General features: G+C 41.2%; 1 protein-coding gene across 1 annotated transcript in view; it reads right to left on the bottom strand.

Moving 5' to 3' along the window:
* CAB39 (calcium binding protein 39) overlaps window positions 1-12,095 on the bottom strand; it is a 78,104-nt gene that overhangs the window by 8,455 nt on the left and 57,554 nt on the right. The window contains exons 4-5 of the mRNA XM_081096399.1: window positions 10,716-10,834; window positions 5,463-5,631 (exon numbers count right to left, since the gene is read on the bottom strand). Coding sequence (XP_080952525.1) covers window positions 5,463-5,631; window positions 10,716-10,834 — 288 coding nt within the window. The remainder of the gene's footprint in view (window positions 1-5,462; window positions 5,632-10,715; window positions 10,835-12,095) is intronic.

Below are 12,095 nucleotides of genomic sequence, written 5' to 3'. Positions count from 1 at the left end.
ACAGGGCAGGTGCTGAGAGGCTTGTGGAACGAACTGAACAAACATATGAATTAGCAAATTAAGGGATAATGAGCCAGGATCTGTGTGAGACTGGATGTCATTCTGGAGGCCAGTATGAGGAAGTACAGCAAAAGGAGCCCAATGCTTACTGCTCGGTCATAATCTGACCACGGAGAAGACCAGAGGTGGGGGTCTGAGAGACAGTGGCTCTCACTTGGGGCTGGGTTCTTAGGAGCAGGCAGATAGAAAATATTGCTCTAAAAAGCAAAGGCCTTGATTTGACTGCAGGTCTAAGTAAGGGGACTATTTGCTCTGAGGCTGTATCTCAAGTAGGAGCATGAGGCTCACAGTTGGGCCACATATGAAAAGGGGGATTGTCCATTCTCCCCATCTAGGGGAGTCTCCTTGTTATCATCTGGTTTAAAGAGAACATGAAACTCAGGAAATCATTACCAATTTAGGAATCAAATCTCAATGACCTTGGTAAGAGAGAGAGAGAAAAGGGGTGTGTTGGGACTATTGAAGTAGGAGCTGGACCCAGGGCCCCACAGGATGAAAGCCCTTGTTAAGAAGGGCCATGACAGGGCAGAGCCTGGCGGGGACAGTAAAACATTAGTGGGAAAGGAGCAGTTGCTGAGAGCCAAGTTGGGAAATGAGGAGATGGGACTTAGGCAGTGCCTCTGTCTACTGAGAGATGAAGAGGAACCTTACCTTAGGATTAGAGCCAAGAGCTATGGATAGCTCAAACCAGGGTGTGGGGAAAGAAACCAACAGAATAGAAGATGAAGAGAAATGGTTATGAGGTCAGTATCTGCTCAGTAATCTGCAAAGTTTATAGGTGCATGTGGTCCCAGACATGCAGAGTTGCTAGTTGGCCAGCAGGGGGGGTGGGGGGTGGGGGGTGGGGGGGGTGGGGGGAGGAGGAAGAAAAGGACTTCTCATTTCCCACCTGTCTGAATTCAGTACATCCAAGGCCTTGGTATATAACTTGGAGAAAGGTCAGGAGTCATCTCTCAAGTCCAGCAGTTTAAGCAGCCAACTTTTAGAGTAGGTTGAATTTAAAGATTCCTAAAAATTATGTTAAGTTTGGACCCCAAATATCATGTAACAAAGACAGCCCTGGAATCCCAGAAGAAATGCTGCTAAACCAGGGGGCTGATTTTCAGAGGAAGTCACTTGGCTCAATTCCCTATCTGATGCTTGAAAATGTATGTCCAAGGACAGGAAACTCAATTCTTCTAACTGTATGGTTCACCTCTGGAACTCTGAGTTAGAATGTTTTTCCTGTGCTGAGAGTCAAGCCTAGGCCCCAGGTACTTCCAGAAACAAGTTTAATCCATTTTCTAAAGAACCCCACTTCAAATACAGCAGTGCTCTCATAGCAAGTCCCTACCGAGTCTTCTCTTCTTCAGGCTAAATAGGTCCAGTTCTTTTAACCACTCCTCGAATGACAGGTTCTGAGTCCCCCTCACCATCTAATGTCTTCTGAAAGTCATCTATTTGTCTATGTGCCTCTTAAAGTGTAGCTCCTGGAATGGAACACATTTATGTGCTGTTACCTGGTAAGCTTATAGTGGGGTGAGACCATCAAGCTCCTTAGGTGACACACTTTTGTGGTCACATGTAGTTCTGGGGCAGCATCATCAAACTGCCAATTTTAATGGACAAATTCAGAATTTTGTTTACTCATAGTGGGCTCTGTAGTCAGACTGCCTGGGTTCAAATTCTGGCTTGCCCATGTATTGTCTGACTTTACTCAGCATTTCTATGCTGTAGTGTCCTTATCTGTAAAGGAGATGGTAATACTTCCTTCAATGGATTGTTTGAATATAAGAACTTACCTACATTTTAGCAACTATTACAGTTGGCATTAACTATTATTATCATGCCTATTCCCCGATCCCATATTTATATGGTTGGGTCCTCAAGTAGAAGACTTGGGTTATCTATAATTAACTTTATCCTGTTATATTCTGGCCTCTCTGGATTTATGAAGCCTTATTTAGGCTCACTGTTATTTATCTTTCCCTTAATGGCTGTCACTGACACATTTGGTAAGTATGCCTTGTCACCCTCTATCCAAGTCATTAATAATGTTCGACTTGGCCGAGCAGAGATCCATTAGAGTCTCTCTCCAGGGTGATGGTGATCCATTTTCCAGGACCTTATGGATACTGCATTTAATTAGTTGCAAATCATCATACTGAAACTCCCTCCATCTAGCTCCTAATCTTTTTATTGTTTCCATTAAAATAGGTCTTTATAATTATTTGACATCTAGTATATCCTCCTTGTCTTAAAGGAATCCCACTAGTTACTGTTTACAGCACACGTGCTGTGTGAGGCCACAATAACCTGACACACTAGTATTAATACCCACATTTTAGCAGATGAAGACACAGGTGCAATCAGCAGCAGAGCTGGGAATTGAACCCAGGCAGCCTTGTCTTTAGGCCCCTGATCTACTGGCATCAATGAGATTAGTATGACTGAACTTACTCTTAGTGAATCCATGCTGGCTGTGGGCACTCGGTTTCCTTTCCAAAATGCTCAGATATCATCTCTTTAGAAATACTTTCTAGAACCTTACACAGGTATACCATCAAGCTCCAAGCTCCACCAGCCTCTCTGGGGAATCTACCTTCTTTTACTCTGGAAAATTGGAAATATATTTGTTGGCCTTCTGATGCCCCTCCCAATCTCCTAATTCCTTAAAAATAATCACTAACAAATACTTGGCCACTGATTTAACTATCTCAGTACCTGTTCATTTGAGCTACAAATCTTGGACACATTTAGAGCAGGTAGTTTTAATTTCCTTTTAAGACTCGGCCCACTTCCAGGGGCTTTGAATCCAGAGTTATGGATGAGCTGCATTTGTTGTAAAGACTTTGTGTGCAGACTGCATTTTCAGGAAGTTGCTCTGGTCACATTCTTAAAGGAGACCATGAACCATGGATCTGTTCTTCTCCTTATGAAAGTATTCTCTGCAAAGAGTAAGCTGGGAGAGAGGCAGGCCCCCTTCCCTCTGCCAGCGCCTATGGAGTGAGGCTGAGACTGGCCCCTGTCTGACTCAGGTGGAGTTTCTTTTAGGCAGGGGTGGGGCGGTAGCTTTGGTCTGTTTGCTAGGTCTATTTCTCTTTCTCTTGTCTTGATTTTGGCCTCCTGTCTTTTTCGTTTCTTGGAGAGCTCTCTTTAATGAGCTCTCCACTTTCCTTGCAACCAGCAGCAGCTGAGATACAGAATCCAAGCCAATTTCTCCATGCTTTCTCCTCTGGAGCTCATCCTTAGACACCTCTGTTATTTTTTAAAGTTTCCCTTCTTCCAGTAAGGACTACCACCTGACTCTGCCTAGTCTTTCCCTCTGTGGCTACCATGACCTGACAGGTTGCTTTACCCACAGTGATTCCATCACCTCGGTATGAATTTAATTCAAAGAAGCAGCACTAACTGAGATAAAATTATCAGCAAGGCCAATCAAAATGTTGTCAGACACTGGGAATCACATTTCTGGCATATAATTAGCACACTTCTCTCACCTGTTGGTCATTTTTCCCATCTGTGCCAGGAGCACGCCAGTCATGTCCTCCTTGGTCCGGTGGTCTGGCTGCATTCTCCCACACCACTGCCGCCCTCTCCTCCTCTCTGCTTACCCTCCTGCTCCCAGAGCTGCACTCTTGGGCTCATGGCTTTTTTTCAAACAGGAGTGACTCCTCCTGTTGACAGATGATGCTACTACACTTCCCCTCATAACGGTCTGCTGCTTTTGAGTGGGGCATTCCTTGCATCCTAAGCAAGAGTCCTACCACACCAAGGGCGGTGGAACTAAGCATCACATTTACCACTCGATGCTATCATCTTAAATGAATTTCATTTTGCTTTGTACACTGACATAGAAATAGCTGAGGTCTTACTTAAGGCTTCTGATACCCTTTCTAATGGCTTTGGGAAAATAAATTCCTAGACGTTTCACACTATTATTTTATTCTCATTCAATGTGAAATCCTAGTGCCCAGGGTGCTAGGCTTTCATCCTATTTTAAGGGTGTTCCTTCACTCCGAGGGACATATTTTACCCAGAAACCAGGGACTGTGCTCACCTCAGGCGCTCTTTATAATCATAAAACTGAACACTTACAAGAGAAGTGGCCACTTGTCACTATAACAGTATTCACTGTTTCTGAGCATAGCAATCTGCAGGTTAGTATACTAAATTCTGATTATATTAAAATAGCAGTTCTAAATATTGACTTAAGATGTCACACATTTTACATAAGGGAATGTAACACAGAAAGATTATAAAGATCACTGTCTTATTTATATACCTTAAACAGCACAGAACCTTGCAATTCAAAACAAAAAAAGTGCATGTTGCACAGTGGTATCCTATATATGTGCGTTTAATTTAAACAAATTAACTGCTTTTTAACTGCTTCTTTGTAATATCTACACAACAGGGAGATAAGGCACACTGCGGAGAGGCTAATTTGAATAGTGCAGGTGATTCTGCCCGCCCTCACCTCCTGTAGTTAATAAACAAGCTCTGGCATGAGCATGAGATGGAAGCGGTAAGTCCCTGGTTCTCTTAGGCCCAAACAGAGGCCAACTACTTCATCTGGTGCTTAACCAAAGAAACTGCAACAGTATGCTCAACACAGGAGAAAAATCTGGTTGTTATATCTATTACTGTACTTGATGGGTAATTTAACAGAAAACTGTACCCTGCCTAAAAATTCTAACTTTTCCACCCTTTATTTTTTAAATTTTTTTCTTTTCTACCCTTTAAAACTATGACTTTATTTGTATACATACATATACAGGGGTGGGGCAAAAGCAGGTTTACAGTTGTTTGTATGGAAGAATAATACAGTAATCTATACAAATAAAAGGGTAATATGCTAATTAGACCAGGTCAACTGGCCATCTTCTGGATGTCCGACTTCCTTCCGTACAAAGCCATGGTGGTGGTGGCCAAGGCAGAGGCAGTTAGGACAGAGATCAGGCTGGCAGGGGAGAGCAGTTAGGGGTGAGATCAGGCCGGCAGGGGAGGGCCTTTGGGGGCATTAGGCAGGCAGGCAGGTGAGTAGTGAGGAGCCAGTGGTCCTGGATTACGAGAGGGATGTCCAACTGCCAGTTTAGGCCCGACCACTGAAGGGTCCCAGATTGGAGAGGGTGCAGGCCAGGCTGAGGGACATCCCCCTGTCCCCCCCCCCCCCGCCACTCCACCGTGCATGAATTTCATGCACCCGGCCTCTAGTTAATAAATAATAACATAAGAATAAACTGTTTCACATACACTGTAAACCTGCTTTTGCCACACTTGTATAGATGCTGTCTTCTTTCTTCCCACTAGGGGGCAGCAGTATAAAGGCAAGGACGATAGTGAAGGTTTAGGAAAAAGAGCACACCTGTTAATCGGAGTTGCAAGTATAGTTAGAAGTCTATAATTTTTATATATGTTACCTTGAATGTGGCAAATGCATCGGAAGCTATGTCAAATGTTGACATTTCGACATATCTGAAGAAATCATAAAACTGTTCTGACCACAAAATGATTTTTGCAAGTGGTTCATGTCTGATGCATTCTCTTAACATTATTCCACAATTTAGAGCTATTTCAGGAGATTCATACCTGCAAAAAGAAAAAACAAACATGGTTGCTCTTTTAAAACTCCAACACTGAACAGTTCAAATTTTTAGAAAAGGATGCTTCAGGAAGTGCCCTTGAATGACCAGAGCAGGTTACACACAGCATCTCTCATTACAACATGTGCTCAGTGAATTTTCTCTAGCGGGCACACACATTTTAGTTGGTGAAGACGGCTTCAACCCAAAGAAAAATAACAGCTATGGAGTGATCATGGAAATAAAAGTTCATTATTTAAGGTAAAAATCTTGAAGAGAAGAGAAGCATTTAGGGTCTCTCCACAAAAGGGTTACTAGCTTTACATGTGGGGTGCTCTCAACACTTCAGAAAAACCAAAAACTGAATAAAAAAACAATATGAAATAAATTAGTTCCCTAAATTCATAGTATTTAAAAGGCTCTAACACATGTACAGTCCTTATATTTCATTGTTTCAAGTCAATACTCAAAATAGTACTTTCAAGACTACTGGCAACATCTAAGCCCTACAGACTTGAAAGCCTGGTCCTGAAGATGTCAGTCAGGACTCCCGCAGTGGGCAGAGGGGAGTCCACATGCAGCCTTCCTCTACATCCATCTTGGTGTTTCTACAGTCTCCCTTCCCTATGAACAGAAAGAAAACCTCATTCCCCTTTCACCCAGCAGGCCTTTCGCTTCTGACATGCATCAACCCCCTCGGACCGGCTGTGCTGTTCAGCTCAAACACACAGCTCTCTTTCCTTTACTTCCTTCCAAGCTGCTTACATGGTTTAATGTCTTTCCCACACAATCTCCTGCAGTCAAATTCCATTTTCCAACATCCTACCAGCAAAGAGCTCTCCTGGACAAACCCGCCTTTTCTCCTAACACAGAGTCTATCACTTAGTGTCCTGGCAGTGCTGACCTTCACATCGCTCTCAAAGAAAAAAACTCTCCCAGTTCTCCTTTCTACCCCTCTGACTGTTCTATTTTTTTTGCCTGGCCTCCAGTCTGCTAGCAAACACCCATACAATCTTGCTTCCACCATGACTCCTACAGGTCTTCTGCTCAGGTCTACACCTGAACTATACATTTCTGTTGGCATTTTCTGTTGTCTCTGGACAACTTCAATTAAAGGTCTACCATAAACTCCACATGTCTAAAATAAAATCTCATCTCCCTCCACAAAAGAGGTCACCACCCCTGCTTCCATCTAAGTTGGCATCACTGCTGTATTTTTAATACCTGAGTCTGAAACAGTTTTGAGAGAATTGTCTGTGATAATGGTAATGGTTTTTATCTGTGCTGTCCAGTATGGTAGTAACTAGGCACATGTGGCCATTGAGCACTTGCAATTTGGCTTAAATGACTAAGGGACTAAATTTTAAAATGTCATTTAACTTAATTTGAAATTAAATAATTACATGTGGTTAGTAGGTACTGTATTGGACAACATAGTTTCAACTATGCCCTTTTTTCCCCTTCTAATTGATGTGAGAGAGAAACATTGATCAGTAGCCTCCCAGAGGTGCTCCAACCAGGAATCGAATCTGCAACATGGGTATGTGCCCTGACTGGGAATCAAACCTGTGATCCTTTGGTGCACAAGATGATGCTCCAAATAGTTGAGTGACATTGGCCAGGGCCCAAACTTACCCTCTTTCTCTGCTCCAAATCTTCCCATCTCCAGTGCTTTTTAACTACTTCTTTGTAATATCTTAGTTTCAGTTCCTGTTATCTGTTCCTACTGTGGCATTAACGCAGACTGAGAGAAATGCAAGTGTCCCTAACCAACACCTATGTTCAAGCTCTGTCTTACCAAATCTACCCAACACACAAGTATATCAACAGCACTTGCAGCTTAGGAGTTTAAAATGACTTCTTCTTGCTGATCAAATAAAGACAACCGTATGGGCTTGGTGCCTATCTTGGCTTTGCATCAGATCTATTCCTCTGGCATAGTGTCACCTCCCACTCTGCCACAAAGCACCCCGCTCTTCTTACTGCTGCCCACCACTCTGTTCAATTGTGACCCTGTACCTACTCTTTTTTTCTGCCAATTTAAACCATCTGGAAATTCACTCTTATGCTCCATCTTTTACCAACCCTTGCCTTATTGACTAACCCCACCCTCCTATTTTATCCCCTGAAATCCTACAGTACTAATTGTTATCTAGTAGCATTACCTTTTTGTTGTACATAGGTTCATCACAGATCTCAAGAAGATCAAAACTATATTGCTTTGTATCATTTATGGTAAGTCAGCTAGATGGCTGATTATGATTAAAATGTCTGCTCGGAAAATGGCTAATCATATAATTTATCTTTGCTGATCTTTAGTAAGGAGACTAGAATTCAAGGGTAAGACAGTTTGGTACAAGTTGGGCAGGTTTTGATGGCAGTTTATCAAGCTTATCTTATACGATTAAACCATAAACCAATGATTACAAGGCAAACAGTTATGCTGTACAACCTGTTAGCACTAGAGTGGAGGGCACATTAACATTTAAATCGCCAGAGACGAAGCTGCCTCCAGATGCAGTCTAATACTAGCAACTAGAGTATTTTCAAATGCAAATTAACAATGGCAACTGAATAGCTGATCACATCCTATGGAAGTAATCTAAACTAACTGACCAACAGAGGACAACAATCTTAAAAGCAAGTTCACAGGACTACTTAAAGAAATGGCTATTTCCAGGACCGAAGACAGAACTCACACAAAATAAGCCAGGGACATCATGTGCTGAAAGCACAGAAACATCAAAGCCTGATGCAGTCTTGCTAAAAGGACACGGGAGCCAACTTGAAGGAGAGGAGTTCTCACTGGTCCAAGAAGGGGCAGTTTGGACATAAAATTTGTGATTTTTTTTTCACACGAAAAAATGACCCAGTTACTTCAACAAATAAATGGTATATTTTAAAAAGGGGGTCAGGAGCTATTACAGATGAAAGGAGAGTTAAGTAAGAATCGTATCAACCAAATTCATTTTGTGGGCTTTGTTTAGAACCTGACTTGGACAAACTAAAGGGAAAAATGCCATTTTTTGTGGCATGAAAATCAAGGAAATCTGAACACTGAGCATTAGATAATGTTAGGTTTGTAAATGGTATTGCGACCATGTTAAAAAAAAAAAAAGATGTATCATCTTATTAGGGATGCAAACTGAAGTGACTTTGTGTTTGAGGAGGAAAAAAAGGGAGGAATACATGAAACAAGAAGGACACAGTTTTAAGAACTGCTGAAGCTGGGAGATGGAGGAAGGGTTTGTCGTATTATCCCCTCCAGTCTGATGTACATGTTCCACAGTACAGGCTAGAAAGGGTCCCAACACCAGCAGCATTCTGCACGTGTCTCCTTCTCTTCTTTCCAGCTGAGGTTTCTGCTCTGGCTAGCTCGGATGGATGAGAGCTTTAAACTTTTTCTTTAAATTGTTATCTTAATATTCTTACTTACATGATGTTTAACAATGTTCCATTCATACCCTTGGCTACTCTAAAGAGAAAATGTAAGCAGAGATACCTAATTTATAGATTTTAATAATGATGGCTACCTATACGAAAGGAAATTATTAGCTTTAAAAATACATAAAGACTCCTGGAAGCTGCCTGAAGAACACTAAAATTTACCCTAGCCGGTTGGATAGAGCGTCGGCCTCCGGACTGAAGGGTCCTGGATTCAATTCCAGTCAAGGGCACATGCCTGTGGTTGGGGACTCAATCCCTAATAGGGGCGGGCAGGAGGCAGCCAATCAATGATTCTCTCTCATCACCATTTCTATCTCTCTCTTTTCCTCTCTGAAATCAATAAAAATATATTTTAAAAAAAGGACACCAAAATTTCAGACTATTCCCTACATGTCTATATACAAAACTCTGGATCGACACAGCAAAAAAATTAGATGCCAAAAGTTCTGTATGGCAACATGTGAAGAAGCAACAAAGATAGTTAAAAATAGAAAAAAAGAAACAGAATGCTGGCGTCCAAGGCACGCACTGACTCATGCTTTGTCTAAGCAAGTTTGAACTTGAGGGAAGTGTTAAACCACAGAGATAGGAATCAAGTGAGGCAAGTGGTACAGCTAGGAGTAGGAGAGCAAGCTGATTCACACCAACATCCATGCCAGTAAAACGCCTGCCCACCAATTTAACAGGACATCACCAATGCTGGGGGAGACGCACACCATACCCAAAGCTGGCCAACAGGTCTGGTGTGAACTGACAGGAGGTTACCTTACCAATCAGGGAGGTTCAGTGATGAAGGAGGACAGGATCGGTTTTGTTTTGAAGTTTAAGCTTTTAGGCAGGGGTCCTCAAACTTTTTAAACAGGGGCCAGTTCACTGTCCCTCAGACCATTGGAGGGCCGGACTATAGTTTAAAAAAAAAAACTATGAACAAATTCCTATGCACACTGCACATATCTTATTTTGAAGTAAAAAAACAAAACGGGAACAAATACAATATTTGTATTTGCATGTGGCCCGCGGGCCATAGTTTGAGGACCCCTGCTTGTAGGCTTTTGGGGATTTTTTTTTTTTAAACTGACAAATTACCCAAACACAAATGCCTGCTTAGTCCAGGAGTAATTCCAGGGAGATGCACTGTGCTTTACCAAATTAAATGGGTTAGTGAGTGGACACACATAAAAAGCAAAGGGTACTAATTCACAACCATGTTCTTTGTTGACTAATTGAGTTAAGCTATACAGCTCCAGTTACTAGGGAGCTTTTACTGCCTTACAAGGTGCAGGTGTACCCAAAGATATCTTTAAATACATGATTTAACTGACATTTCATACACTTATAACTTTTTAAATCTTAGAGAACAGAAGTAAGACCACAGAGGACTTTTATTCTTCAGTCATGTATGATTTGAAAATTTAAAGACTCATGATTCACCTACCTTTAAACTTCTATGGGCATTTTTTCAAATTCAATTTAGCTCACAGGCTGAATTTTAAGGGGGGAAATATGTTCCAGAGCTATAAAAAATTGAGCTGAGCGAACCATAGATAAAATGCTTTCCCACATTCACCATCCTGTTTTTGCCCAAGACCATCTTTCCTTTTTATTTTTCAACTGAGAATATAAATTTTATTACATTGTACATACCCTTTCAATAACATGAACAAAATATTCTGTTGGGTGCAGATGTATTCAACAGTAGGAGTTCTTGTACCAATTTGTCTTCTGAGAATATTGTTGAAAATTTGAGCCACATCTTTTTTGCCCTATTAGGAATACAATCATTAAAACATTTACCTGACTAAACATTAAAAAGCCCATACACCCTCCCAGATACCCTCAAATCAAGGCATTGAATATTTATAATTATGACTGAATATATGACCTTAAAACATTCACAGACATTAAATTTTATTTATAATTTTAAACTCTAAGTTTTAATAGTATACTATTTTTAACCTGAGCAATGTGTCGACAAAGTGAAATCTCACTATATATAATTTCAATCATTCCTCTCAATCATGCTCAGATATGAAAAACAAAACCTTGCTCTATGTTTACAATGTTCAGGGACCTCATTCCCACCCAAATGGAAAAAGCGGCCTAAACAGGATGCTCGTGTTGTAAACACTACACATATTTCCCTTTTATAGTGAAGAAAGGAGAAAGTGTATGCTGCTAATATAATAAAATGAAAGAATTCCATAAGAAGCTGAACTTTAATGGTAAGTAGATACATGCCCCTATTAAACTAGGCCTACTTAGTAAAGACTATATAGATTAATAATGAAGGTCCTAAGAGTCACATAATGTAGTAGTTCAGAGGTCAGAATTACACCACTGTACTTGACTAAACAAAATAGACCGACATTACCGCTCTACAGTAAAACTGAAAAGCTGCATAAGAAAGTAACAAGAGCAGCACTGGATGGCAAGAGATGTTTCAGAATGGCCACTTGTGAAGAGGCTGACAAGCCTGCAGGAGAAATGGAGTGAGCGAGAGCTTTCCAGTACCAGAGATCACCCTGTGGCCCACCTAGGTCGGGAGCATTTGCTAAGAATCAGTCTCAGGGGCACACACTTCTTTTAAATTTGTGTCTCTAAAGTCCCAAATGAATATTAAATTTGGTGTCCAGGCTGGGGACTGGGATGAGTGGAGAGAGAAGGAACTAGATGTTCCAGTGCATTCCCAACATTGCAGAGGAAATAAAAACTGTTGTTGTTGAAATTTGATACACTATTAAAAATACATGAAATCAGCTACATAAATGGAAATATCAGTTCTACTTGTTCTACAGGATAGAAATAAAACTTTATTCTCTTTTATTATCAATATTATACTGGAGTAACCTATGAACCCACCCGTATATCCTTCTCCAAAACTGGATCTGGTTATATTGTCTGCTATTTTCTCCTCTGGTTTTGCAAGCACCTGAACAGACATCCAAACACTCAAGGATGACAGACACTGGGGCTTTCACAAAGCACACCCATAATAAAGAATCAAAGAATCATGACCATGCCGGA

The sequence above is a fragment of the Myotis nattereri genome, assembly GCF_964212035.1.
Source record: "Myotis nattereri genome assembly, chromosome: 7".
Taxonomy (NCBI): Eukaryota; Metazoa; Chordata; class Mammalia; order Chiroptera; family Vespertilionidae; genus Myotis; species Myotis nattereri.
The sequence above is the reverse complement of the archived record's forward strand: the minus strand, read 5'-3'. Positions and strand labels throughout refer to the sequence as shown.